This window comes from Aethalodelphis obliquidens, unplaced genomic scaffold (assembly GCF_003676395.1).
Source record: "Aethalodelphis obliquidens isolate GAN/ISIS:26980383/991018 unplaced genomic scaffold, ASM367639v1 scaffold1, whole genome shotgun sequence".
Lineage (NCBI taxonomy): Eukaryota > Metazoa > Chordata > Mammalia > Artiodactyla > Delphinidae > Aethalodelphis > Aethalodelphis obliquidens.
This window is the reverse complement of record NW_020837945.1, coordinates 66,360,057-66,374,416: the sequence shown is the minus strand read 5'-3', so window position 1 is coordinate 66,374,416 and position 14,360 is coordinate 66,360,057. Positions and strand designations below refer to the sequence as shown.

At 40.9% G+C, this 14,360-nt stretch overlaps 1 protein-coding gene across 1 annotated transcript in view; it reads left to right on the top strand.

Annotated features, from left to right (window-relative positions):
• Positions 1–14,360, top strand: part of HGD (homogentisate 1,2-dioxygenase) — a 48,148-nt gene that overhangs the window by 15,741 nt on the left and 18,047 nt on the right. The window contains exons 5-6 of the mRNA XM_027105927.1: positions 12,380–12,439; positions 14,137–14,228. Of these exons, the coding sequence (XP_026961728.1) occupies positions 12,380–12,439; positions 14,137–14,228 (152 nt within the window). The remainder of the gene's footprint in view (positions 1–12,379; positions 12,440–14,136; positions 14,229–14,360) is intronic.

Sequence of the window (14,360 nt, the reverse complement as noted above, 5' to 3'; positions counted from 1 at the left end):
GTCCAAAGTCACTGTTCATTCTTTGAGAATCTGCTTGACTCCTCAATGGGTTACATCTCAAATTCTCCAATTTGTCTCTTAGAGTTACAATGGTCATACTTGTTTGTTTTAGATTGATAAATAGACCTGACTGCTTAATAATAGGACTCCATCTTTCATTAGAAAAAATAAAGGATGGTTGCCTATACCTCTATAGGATTCTTGGTCAGGCTAAAAATTAAACGTTTATTATATACTAGCTTTGGAAGGTTGAGAAGGTATTTGAACCACAGTAAGTTTTCTAATTCTTTTCTTCAGGAGGCAAAGAGAATCCCCAATTAAGTTTCTGACAGTTCTCTCAAGTAGAGCCAAATCTCATATTATACAAAGGAACAGCGTGGCTGTAAAGTCAGCAAGTAAGACAAAAATTAAGTACAAACAAAATTATCTCTGAAAAATTCCTTAAATCACCCATAAAGTATAGGATACATGGCTTTGTGTGTGCTTCTTGGTATGGTAATTCTTATGCACACTAAATTTGAGAACAATTGAGCATTGACTAAAAGAGAGATTATAGGCAAAATCTGTAGGCAGATGTTTGGGAATTCAAGTCGTGGAGCCCTTAAGGTAGCTATCGACCAGTGGTGTATAGGGTGGAGAGGGGAGTTCCAATGCCTCTGCCTGCTCATATCACCCACACAGTTATCTAAATCTCTTTATACATCGTCATAGATTTGTGCGTGGTTCTGTTGGCAACAGTGGAGCCACACCTATATCATTTTGTTTGGGGTGGGGAGGTGAGGTTTTAAACCTAACCTTTAAGGAAAATGTGAGTGTGATGTGTAATATGTAATATGCTCAGTAATATCCTTTTATTATATAATATTATTATTGCTATGACTACTATCAATACATTTTTTAAAACATGAATACAACACTTCACAATGATTATTTGGGGGTACAAGTGGCTTATCCATGGAAGCTAACCTCATTCTGATAGAATTTTTCTGGTTTTGTCTTATTATAAAAGTAATGTATACTTATAAAAACTTAAATGTTATAGAAATGAACAAAGTAGAAAATGGAAATCTTGCCCATATGTGAGAGTCAAGTACATCAGTTGTGCATGTTAATTCATTATTTCATAAGTAGTTAACATACATTTTGAGAGAGAAGTTTGAGGAAACTGCATTTAAAAGCCTGAGTTAATATAGAGGCAACAAAATAGCTGCATCAGAAGTTTCCGCTTGCTTTCTAGTAGAACCTTGATACACATTTGTTTCCTTCTCCCCTTCCCCATTTCCTTGCTTTGCATTTTCCCTTGAACTTGTTAACCTTCCTCCTGTTTTGAATCTTTCAGATGCTTTCTACATAGTGGCCCCCAAATATATTTCTTCTCCAGTATTTCCCCTGCTCATTTTCAATGTTGTGCTCACACATGTTGGGACAGATGTGCCCCAGAACTCGATCATGCCTCTTTGGACACCAGCTCCATCAAGGTAGAGGTTTATCCTCCTCCCACTCTGTAACCTACACCTGCCATCCTGCTTCCCTTGTCCTGATACACACCCTGGCTGTTCTTGCAAAATCTATCCTTTTGTCTTTTCATTTACACCTTCTTGACAAGTTAATATCTCTTTCCAATTTTATGCTTCATTAATTAACCATAGCAATCTGCATTCATCACTTCCCCCCCATCTCCTTGTAACCTCTTCCAAATATGTACTCCATACTCAAAGAAAAAGTCTGAGAAAATTATATTTAGATACACATCTGACAGTTCTTCTCAGCTGAAACCTGTATAGTAGGTATGTTTTCACCTATCACAGACCAAATCCAATGCTTCATCAGCTTCACCAACTCCCACGTTAGTCATCTCTGGGAATTTGAGAACATGAGAATTACTTAATATTACCTCCAAGGGAGCATTATGGGATATGCTACCATCACCGTGTTCTTTGATACCCTCCCAGGGGAAACTATGCCCCCAAACCTTCATTTTCTTTTAGGGTATATTTAATTAATCATCTAAGAATTAATGCAAACTGGTTTTGAGTGTATTTATATTCAGCTGTGGACATAACAAGTTCAATCCATTAATATCTCACATAAGAAATATACCTAATTTTGTTCATCATGCACCTTCCTCTAACTTCTGGAATCCCAGAATTTAACAAACAAATCTGCATCTAATTTAACTGTGAGTTTACAGATTTCAATTAGCATTCCTGAATCAGCATTCCTCTTTTAAACGTCAGAGTCCTTTAAAGTTTATCTTTGTTATCACTACAGCCCTAATGTCTTAATTGTTGGAAAGTCAGACTCTTGACTCAGTTAAGCCGCAGCTGAGGAAATTACCTTTTAGTTCTCAATCAATATCATTTGGACCAAGTGAGAAACACCTCAAAGCTAATTAAAGATTATATCATAAAATTCCCTCTGCCTCCAGGACATACAAATTATCAAAAATGTTTCAAAACAATACATTGTTAGTGGGTGTTTGATGCCTTATTTGTCAAACTCTTTAGATCTCACTATTCTAAAAGCCCCCTCCCTCCAAAAATGTCTTGGATTTCCCACCTCTTTAAGCTTTTGCCCAAGTCTCTCCTATTCATAGCAACTTCTTGAGAAAGTAATCTAAGCCCACTTTATCACCCCTATTCACTCCTAACCCTTTGCAATTCAACCTGCCCAGATCACTCTACTGAAAGTATGTATACCTTCTTTAAACAACAATAATGCACCCCTTACCATTAATACATGTTTTTATTCAAAACTTACATAAAAGTGTCAATGCTTAATAATCCCACCAATGCAGAGTTAACCACTTCTAGTGTTTTGGTTTCTTTCTTTCCAGTCCTTTTCTTTGCACATATATGTAAATAAATAAGGTCTGGGGTCTCATGTAGCCAGAGACCAAAAGTAATTGAAAATAATCCCAATCTTCATTTGCTTCCCCTGAAAACATTAAGGAGCATCCAGGCTATGACCCACAGCAACACTTTTCAAAATCCCCATCCCCCAATTTTTCCTAGACTCCAACCCTCTCACACCTAGTCTTCCCCAAGCTCCTCAGGCCTGGACCACTTGTTCATGGCTTGCCTCTGCCTGCCCCTACCTTCTGCCTCTAGAAAATGACACAGTGTAGTTCCTCATCCCATTTTCCCAGGACACACACACACACACACACACACACAACATTGATCTACATGGTGAGACTGGAGTTCAAAGGACTGAGGGAGTGGGAATGAGCAAAGCAGAATTTTCCATAGGGAGCAGGGAAGGGAAGGGGAAGAGGCTGTGCATGCTCTTATATTAATGCTGTTTATGTCTGTCTTTCTCTATCTGACTTCACTAAGTAGAGATTATCATACTACTTATATGTGGAATCTAATATATGATAAAAATGAATTTATTTACAAAACAGAAACAAACTCACAGACAGAAAACAAATTTATGGTTACCAAAAGGGAAAGGGGGAAGAGGGATAAATTGGGAGTTTGGGATTAGCAGATACAAACTACTATATATAAAATACATAATCAATAAGGTCTTACTGTGTAGCACAGGGAACTATACTTAATATCCTGTAATAAACCATAATGGAAAAGAATATGAAAAAGAATATATATACATATATGTGTATAACTGAATCACTTTGCTGTACACCAGAAACTAACACAACATTGTAAATCAACTATACTTTAATTTTTAAAAAGGTAGTTACATATATATTTACTGTAAGTACAGTCATTCCCTAATACAGTTTTACATTCTGCTTTTCTTAATTTATTTAAACATCATATTTTGTGCCTTTTTCCAGGTCTTTGTGGGGTTTTTTGGGGTTTTTTGTTTTTTTGCGGTTCGCGGGCCTCTCACTGTTGTGGCCTCTCCTGTTGCGGAGCACAGGCTCCAGACGCGCAGGCTCAGTGGCCTGGCTCACGGGCCTAGCTGCTCCGCGGCATGTGGGATCCTCCTGGACCGGGGCACGAACCCGTGTCCCCTGCATTGGCAGGCAGACTCTCAACCACTGCGCCACCAGGGAAGCCCTCCATGTCTTTTTAAACTCTTTGAGTGTAGATGATTTTTCATGTGGCATAATTATCCAATACATGTTTATAATTCCTCTGTTGTCAGATATTTAGATTGTTTCCATTTTTACTATTATAAATCATCCATGGCTAAATACAATCCTTTTCTCCTCAACGTCCCAAAGCCTGGAACAGTTGACTTCCCTCTTTTCTTTTATTTTTTTAACATCTTTATTGGAGTATAATTGCTTTACAATGGTGTGTTAGTTTCTGCAGTGTAACAAAGTGAATCAGCTATACATATACATACATCCCATATCTCTTCCCTCTTGCGTCTCCCTCCCACCCTCCCTATCCCACCCCTCTAGGTGGACACAAAGCACCGAGCTGATCTCCCTGTGCTATGCAACTACTTCCCACTAGCTATTTTACATTTGGTAGTGTATATATGTCCATGCTATCTATTTTACATTTGGTAGTATATATATGTCCATGCCACTCTCTCACTTCGTCCCAGCTTACCCTTCCCCCTCCCTGTGTCCTCAAGTCCATTCTCTATGTCTGTGTCTTTATTCCTGTCCTGCCCCTAGGTTCATCAGAACTTTTTTTTTTTTTTTTTAGATTACCCTCTTTTCTTCCTGGATCTCTGTCGTTTCCTGTGTTCTGTGACATTGTGTAAACCTGCAAAACAGGCCATCTCCAAGGTCCTGAACTAGACTCTCTTGCCCCTGCCCTGTCTCCATCATCCTCCTGGGAGAGAGGGAAGTACTTACTCTCTCCTGCTGCTCACTTCCTCTTCCTTCTTGTCTTTCTTACCTTCTTTTTTTCTTCTCTTTCTTTTCACCCCCATTCGCCCTTCCCCTCTGTATTAGTTTGCTAGGGCTGCCTTTACAAAGTACCACAGACTGGGTGGCTTAAACAATAAAGATTTATTTTCTCACAGTTGTGGAGGCAAGATGTCTGAGATCAAGGTTTCAGCAGCTGGGTTTCTTCTGAGGCCTCGTGACTGGCTTGCAGTTGGCTATCTTCCCCTGTGTCTTCACATAGTCTTCCCTCTCTACGTCTCTGTGTTCAAATTTCCTCATCTTATAAGGACACATCATGCTGATCAGAGCCCACCCAAATGACCTCATTTTAACTTAATCACTTCTGTAAAGACCCTATCTCCAAATACAGTTATATTCTGAGGTACTAGGGGTTTGGACTCCAACATACGAATTTTGGGGAGAAGACAGTTCAGCCCAATTCTCCCTTTGCTTCCTCCCCTTTCCTTCCAATTATCAGTTAGTGAGTCCCACTCTCATTGGACTCTGTTTTAGAGATGAAGGGTTAATTGCTGCTTATAAGAAATACCCAGCTTTGGTGAACTAAGAGGAGGAATTCCTTGAGCAACAGGGGGGGTTTCTAGCCCACTTCACTTCCCACCTATCCCCACATGTCTACATCTCTGCAGGTAGAATTATAGATATCTAACTTCACCCAACCTAATTTCAGCCCAAAGCTTGGTATAACCTGGTAGGCCATGTTGCAGGAAGTCAGTCCCACCACTCGGGTTTGGAAGCTATTCTGGGGCTGCCTTCATTGCAGAACCTCATTTATACTCTAGCATCCACTTCTTCTCCCTCTTGCCATCTTCCACATGTTTTACTTTTTAAAATCTAACGAACATCATTCGTTCCCATGACATTAACTATTACCTCTCTGCAATATGTTTTACAAATCTCCCCACCAACTTCAAACCCCACAGGAGACATTGCCATGTGTATGTCCCAACTCAACAGGATCCATACTGAAGACATCATAGTCCCATCCAAACTTTCCTCTCTCTCTGGCTTCTCTAGGTCTGTTAATGACACAACCATTCTTTCACACTCAACCTGCTATTACCCCTCCCCTCCACTGCCCAGCCAATCCTTAGAGTCATCTTTGAGAACTTCTTTCTCTCTTTACATTGAATTAGGTGCCATGTCTCTAGAATGGTGATTCCCACCTACATAAAAGTTACCGGGGTGACTTGTTGAAAATGTAGATTCCCCAGACTCCCCACCCAGAGATTCTAATTCAGTAGGTCTAGGATGATGCACAGGAGTCTCTCTAGATGATTTCCATTCAGATTGGCTCTGGACCACACTTTAAGAAACACTGCTGTAGCATTTGCTCCCAAGATGTCTCTGGTATCTGTATTCTCTTTCCTTTTCTTCACACCCCTGGTCTGGACCTCTTTTCCTCTTACCAGGACTGTTAAAATGGCCTCCTAACTGATCTGTGTGTCTTCCCACCCTATCCCACACATTGCTGCCAGACTCAACTTACTAAATTATCATTCAAAAATATTTAAATCCTGCCATTAACTCTCCCTCCCACTGCCCAGCCAATCAAGTGCAGGCTCCCACGACAGGTGATTCTTATTGTATCTTTCAAGCCCTTCCCTCTCTTCCATGTCCTCTACCCATCAGCCACACTGGAACTTTCACCATTCCAGGACAATACTCTAAATTTTCTTGCCTGGGTGCTTTATGCTCTTTCATCTACTTAGAATTTTCTCTTCTTCCCTCACAAGTATCCACCCACCCAAATGCCACCCATAATTTAAGATTCATCTTAAATTCCACCTTCTTCACTGAACTCTTTCAATATTTCTCAGAGTATTTGAGAGTAGGATCTATGTCTCCATCATTTTCATATAACCTGCAGTGTCCAGCACATGCCTTCTTCCAAACGGTAGAATCACAAGTATTTGTTGAAGTAACTCCCTGATAGCTCAGATCCGATCATCCTATAAATAGACTAGATTACATTTCTCTAAATGCATTCACTGGCGCTTGCCAACACCGCAGTGCACATTGCCCTGTTCAGCCCTTTGGGACAGTTTGCTGGCTCTTTTTAAGTACATCTCCATCAACTTGCACTTCACTGCTTGGAAAGATGTTGAAGCTGTATGCAAACCAGATTATTTTATTGTGTGTGTCTCTTATTGCTCGTGTGTAAGAATGTTAAATATGCCCTGTACCAGGAATTATTCCTGAGGGAACATTCCTGCTTATATTTCTCTTCCAAAGTCACTTCCAGTTATCCATTTCCTTGTTTTTCAATCATGAATTGCCCATACTTGCAGGGTCTTCTTGTTCCCTGAGGGCAGAGACTGTCATGTTCACCTCTGGTACCTAGCACAAAACCTGGCACAAGGAGTGGTACAATAAATCATTTGAATGAGTTGATATATAGGGATTGGACAAGAATGCTGACTTTGAAGGACCTTAGCAGGATTTGGGTCCCAGGAGTCAGACTGAGCCAAGGCAACTCAGCACCTGAGGAGCAGTAGATAAGGGCCCAGATTAGAGGACCATGTACAAGCCCATTAAAAGGAGGCAAAGCCTGGGAGCCATGGAGATCATGAATGGTTTGGAAAGCAGATCAAGACAGGCTGAGATTAAAGGGCTCAGGGTTTAGGTTGCTAAGGGAGGCTGAGAAATTGTTGGTATCAGTTCTTAGTAAAGAAAACTTATCTGCTCTAAACCATTAGTCTTGTCACTTTAAAATAGAGATAATAATTATGGGAGCCTTAGAGGGTTGTTGTGAGAATTAAACGTCATCCAACAAATATTTATTGAGTGACTACTATGTTTCATGCTCTGGGTGCTGAATGATGGATATAAAGCCCTTAGCTTTACCCTCAAGGGAAGGTCAAATAGGAATCCAGGTTTCTATCCATGAAAAAATGTCATCTAAATACTATGCTGGCTCATCTTTTTTTGTCTTCTCATGAAAGACTTTTAAAAGGCTAAACAAAGTACAATGATTTGAATCTTCCTTAACTGTGCTCTATTACCTCTAATACCGCCAAAGAGTCGCCCAAAGCCTGATTTCTCTCCACATAAATTATGTTGCCTTTTTCCTCAAATTCTAGATTTGCTGAAGAATTTAATGAGCCACTGTTTTATTTTATCCCCCTGTCCCATCTTCCCTAGTCTGGGCTGAAACTCACTGAAGTACATTACCCTGGACCTCTCCTAGCCATAGCTGCTGCTAACAACTGTTTGCATATTATGGTCACAAAACCATCTACAAGTTACTTCCAAAATCTGGGATAGATGTTATCAATTTCTAATGATATGTCTACCTCTAGCTCACCAGTGTCGTTGAGACTATCCAACTCATCCAATCTAGTTGAGTCCAAGGCAATCTTATGGAGGGAATCTTATGTAGTGTTGAAGGTGATACTCAGATCATCCAGTACACCTCGCAATCTTCTGACTTTGGAAATACTGAGTCCAATTCTTTGGTTTCATTTACATCCCTGAGCATGAATTTCAAATCCTGATCATTAAATATTGCCATGATTCTCCTACTCCTTTGGTAACCTTAAAGAATTTTTAATTCTAACTTTAGTCTCTGTTGAAGATGCTTTCCAAATTATTTTTGACCATTTCACTTCTAGTAAGAGTTTATTTTCCAACAGAATTTGCAGACCACAGCTGCAAAATATGTGAAGCAATGATAGAACTGAAAGGAGAAACAGAGTTAATCCACAATTATAGTTGGAAACATCAACACCTCTCTCTCAACAGCTGATAGAATAACTGGACAGAAAATCAGAAAGGATATGGAAGAACTGAGGGGTTTTCACATGTGTAAAGAACTGACTTATATTTTAGAAACAATCTCAGGACTTTTAGAAACATTTGTCAATTTACTAGCTATTGCCTGAATGTCATTTTGACTTCCAAAAGTCTCACAAATTTACTTTAGTCTTGTTTTTTGAGTTATTAGCAATGTTCTCAGTGTCTTATATTTGTTCATTCATTCAATCATTCAATACAAATATATTAATATCCACTATAGTCAAGACATTGTATTGGGTACTTCAACTGATTTCATTGTTTTTGAAATGTTAATAATTGAATTCTGTGTGGGGGTTTCTTTAGCAATAATATAAACAAAATTAACTGTTAAAAAGTTATAGAATTAAATCAGTTAATAAGCATCCAGTGACTTGCCAGAAGTCACAGAGTAAATAGGAACAGAGGCAGCTGCAGAACCCAGGTCTCCTGGCTCAGCCCAGTGCACAGTCCCCTTGGGCTGGCCTTGGATCAGAGGGTTACTGCTCCATAGCATGCAGTTAGTCTGAATATCTGGCTTTAGCAGGAGATGTTTCCACTGTCCACTCCATAGCCTCTTCCTGTTTATCCTCTCCTCAAATTTCCCTCCCTACATTCAACATGATATTGCACCAAAACTCTTGACCCAAATCTCTTACCTGAAGACTCAAATCTGGCTTCTTCTTGTGGGTATTGGGTTTATCAGAACCACCTTGGGGTCTTTATTATTGTTCATGATATGCTGAGTATGGGTCCTGCACAATCCTCTGCCATCAGACTCAGCAGATAAATTACTCCTTTCCCTATAACATCTCCATCATCTGAAGGGCATCACCTTTTGCATTAGAGAAGGTTCTTCAAGACCACCGCCTCATCCAGGATGTGGGCCCTATTGAAGGCATGTTACCTACATCATCACGTAGGTGCCCTTCCACCTTCCACTCCAGGCTCTCTCTCCTCATGACTGATGTGCTACAGAAGATTTTGAAAAACTGACCAGCAAAAACCTAACCAAACCAACCCATTGGCCTCTCTGGTTCAGTCTTTCCTACTCAAAATGTACCAACCTCTTCTCTAGGGGCCAGGACTTTATTTCTACCCACAACAGGTATTTTTAATTTCAGGAAGATCTACAAAGGTGCTGTCATGCTGTCAAACCCAAGTTCATGTACCTGATGCACAGTGAGGCTAAACAAAATGAGATGTCAGAGTTTGGAGCAGAGAAAGATTTATTGCAAGGGCCAAACAAGGAGAAAAGGTGGCTCATGCTCAAAAGGGCCAAACTCCATGATGATTTCTGGGGAAGAGTTTTTAAAGGAAAAATTTGGGGTGAGGACTGCAGGGTGTGTGACTTTCTTCTGATTGGTTGGTGGTGAGGTAACACAGTGATGTCTCTGGAATCTCAGCCTTCTGGTTCCAACCAGTCTGGGGTCTAAGTGCTTGTTGTCAGCATATAGTCACCATCTTCTACTGGGTAGGGGTCTTAATTTCTGCAGAACAACTCAAAGATATGCATCAGATACAGATATGTATATCCCTTGAGGAGGATCCAGGAGTCCTGTGACTCTCTCTTCCTATTAAATGCTTGAGCCTGCTCTTTGGAACTCAGAGAAGGCCTAGCAAATTAAAGCCTTTTTTTTTTTTTCTACAAACAAGAAACAGGGGACACCTGGGAGGGCCCTGCAGGGTCCTGCTCAGTTTCAGTGTCAGTGCAACAAACCAGGTAGTGCTTTCCTATTACTGGGATTCTCTCTTGCTTACTTGCTCCCTTTTGTTTATTTCTTTTTTTCTTTCTTCTCTCTCTTTTCTTGCTCTTCTTTTTCCCCTAGGTTTGGAAAGCCTTAGACTTGTATTATTTAAACATCCTTACTATTTGGTAACTGGCCCTAGATACAGCAATTTAGTTGATTGACTGGTTGGTTGACTAAGTGGACTTTTCTGAACATGAACATGAATAGCAATGCAAAAATCACAGGCTCTCTGGGTTGGGTGTGCTCATTCTTAAACCATAGCTGCACATTAAAGTTTTTTTATAAGACAGAGCTTTTATAAAATACTGATGCCTGGGCCCTACCTTCTCAATCAGAATTAAGATTCTGATTTAATTTGTTTTGGGGTCTCAAAGACTCTCTGGGTGATTCTCACGGCTTGCCAGGGTTTAGAATCTCTGGATAGATCTAAAAGGTTGCCCAGGTAACCATTGATCGGATACTTAAATCCCTTCCATTGGGAAATTTAGAATGATGACTCCTCTTAGAACCAAGATTCTAAGTAATATTATCTTCCAGACAATCTTCCTGGGTGTACAAACTCTGTGCTGCTACTAAACAGGGAAGCAGCAGGTAATGGTTCATGGTAAAAAAAAAAAAAAAAAGCCAGCAGTGCTTAGCTGTGGCCCTGGCTGATGTCAGGGAAATATCCTCCTAGGTCAATGGTGCTCGACCAGGGAATATTTGTCCCCCAGGTGACACCTGACAATGTCTGGAGACATTTTTGGCTGTTATAACTTGGGGGAGTGCTATCAGCATCCAGTGAGTAGAGGTCAGGGACGCTGCTAAACATCCTGCAATGCACAGGACAGCCCCTGCAACAAAGAATTGTCTGACACAAAACGTCAATAGTGCCAGAGTTGAGAAACCCTTTCCTAGATCCTTGGTCTCAGGTTCCCCCCACTCCCCCAGGAAATATCATCCCCAGTGGAATTAGTCCTAAACCTTTTCCTTCTCTCTGAAGCATGATTTCAACAATGTTTTTCAAGTCAACATCTTTCATTCTTTTAAAGTAGTCCCAGAATGTGATAATCCTGCTTTGCTTTTAAGAAATAAAGGCTGCTGCCTGACTGTGTACATCAGAGAAGCAGGATCATCCCAGCGCTGCCTTTTCCACGTGCTGCTTCCTTTCCCACCCAGCTGCCTCTCTGGAGTACAGAATGAGCTGAGCCCCATGACCCACTGGAGGGCCTGCCTTGACCAGGCACTGCAACCAGTGGAGCCAGCCCTCGGGGTGCAGGTCACTCCATGAGATGTCCTGAGGCTGCTGGGTTTATCAGCTGCCAGACTGCCTGGGTCAGGCCCGCAGCCAAGTTGATTAATAAGTGCTGGGCTGACACTTCTAGTAGGGCTCAGACCTGCTGATTTTATTTCCTACTTGCTTAGATCATTTCATTATTAAATTAAAGATTGTTGTGATTTAAACTGAACCGGCAGGCAGCCTGGGGACAAACACGGGGTTTGGTGAAGAAACTGAACCTGGTACTGCATTTACCAAATCCAATCTCAGCTGGGTACTTTTTCTTTCTCTTAAAGAAATAATTCAAAACTCCAAGGGCTGGAAGTAAGAAGTAGAGCCTTCCCCTGCAGTGTCAGGAGCCCACACAGAGAGGCTGGCACACCAGGAAAGGGAGCTGATTATAAATAGCATAAAAAGCAGCATCAGTCAAAACTCACTGATGTGCCAGAGCAAAATGTTAAAAGAAATAGGAAGCAATGATTTTTTATTTTTGTAATTTAAAATGCTAAGGAATGAAGACAATATATATACATATAGGTTAAACATACACACACAACACAAACATACACCCTGCATACACACACAGAACCCAACTGAGCCCCTTTAAGGAAATGATGGATAATTATTAAATTGAAAATAACAAAATCACAAGTAGTCAGAGCCTCACAGAGTGAGCAGCTGTCCTTTTTCATGCTATTTATTGAGAAAGTCTGTGGTTTCCCCTTGTGAAATAATTTTTCTGTATGCGTATTTCTTTTCCAGCTGAGATGGAAACCATTTGAGATTCCAAAAGCCTCTCAGAAGAAAGTGGACTTCGTGAATGTACGTAAGTCAATACTATCCACACCTGCCCACCACTCTCTTCTGCGGTGAGTGATCCAGCCATTTGCAGGCTGGATGCCAAGCAGAAGCAGCCTTGGAGGCAGGCAGCAGACATAGCACCACCTGCCTCTGCTTTTGGGGCTGGCAGAGGGATGTCTTACGTACAGGCACTATATGGCCACTGACACCAAAGGGCACTTGTGAGCTATTTACAACATCTCCAAACAGCCAATGGAAATTGGGCATTTACCTACTTCACGTTTCTTTGTTCCTGGCTGGAACACGGGTTCTGAGCCTTTTTGTTCCATGGACTCCTTTGAAAGTCTGGAAGCCTGTGTTTTTATTTTATTTATTTATTTATTTTTTAAGCCTGTGTTTGTTTTTAAGTGCATAAAATAAATTACATAAAATTACAAAGAAGCCAATTATATTGAAATACAGTGATAAAAATATTAAAATAGCAAATTTGGTTTGGTTTATAGTAATATATATGCTACCTTCTTAATGCACTAAATCACAAGATCTATGAAAAGATCTAACAACTATGGTTATTAAAAGTATGAGCATAAATGATATTTTGGGATATCTGTAACAACTATAATGTGATATAAAATCATCTATGGTTTCTATCAGTACAAGGTTACAGGCACTTCTAAAACTGCTGTGGTTTGTTGCTTACATTCACGTTAACTGAAGGAAATGATAAATTTCAGTCAGAGATTAGTGAAATACATATATAATTTTTTTCCCCATCCAATTTCATGAACTCCCCAAAATGGACCCCTGGGCTAGAATAGCATCGACTCAGGGTGGCAACTCTAGTTAGCACAATGCTGATTAGAAGTTCTGCTTGGTAGTTATAGGTGCTGGGAGTATTGGAACAACTGTGCTCAGAACAAAGCATATATAGGGGAGAGGCTGGGAGCTACAAGGAGGTGGGGCTCAAAGAAGCCAGGGGAGGGTTCTGTACACCAAGCTCAGCTCATAGCTTACTTAAGGAGAGTCCAGGTGCCCAGCCTTAGGCCAAATTGTTTGTTCCATGTTGAATTCTTTATCATATTAAGTGCTCCAAGCCCTGTGTGGGCTCATCTAAATAGCCCCCAAACTTGCAAACTGAGTTAAAATATAAAAAGAAATCTCTCACTCTGGGTGAATTATAGATATCTGGAGGAACAGAGCTCCCTCCTTTCGGGAAGGCCCATGTGTTAAAGTCTTTGGGACTGTGGGTTATTAGCAGAGAGGATTACAGTTGGTCAGAATACTTTCCTCTACCCTGTTCTGGAAAGATTAGGGCTGATCCTATTCATAAGCAGAAGGCTACCCACATGGTAATGTATATTTGAGGGGCATTAATTGGTCCTTAATGCTGCAACTTTCCTCCCCAAGCCTCCTAGATGCCTAATTTTACCTCCAAAGGAAACTCTCCTTCAGGTTGATCTTAAGCACCAAACTGATAAAATGCCAAGTAATGAATTGATGCTCTGTAAGGTCAACTCTGATGGAGCCATTAAGACAATCCAGACCTAGGGCCATGCCTGGCAATGAGGGTGAGCCACCATCTACAAAACATAAGTCAGTAAATTCCGGGTTCCCTGGTCCCAAAGGGAAGACCCTAGTAGAATTTGCCTCATGACTCTCAGGGACCCGTGGGAGGGCTGGCCTCATTCACCTTTCCCTCTCGTGCGGGTCTCTCCCAGGGCCTGCACACCTTGTGTGGAGCTGGAGATATCAGGTCTAACAATGGGCTTGCTGTCCACATTTTCCTGTGCAACACCTCCATGGGGAACAGGTAAGTGGCTCAGAGCTATGGCACGAGAGCCCCCTTCCCCAAGAGCTACTGGCAAGAGGGTGAAGGCTGGTTTGTTGTTTTTGTTACTATTTTTTTTTTTTTACCCCAGAGCAATCTTGATATACATTTTAA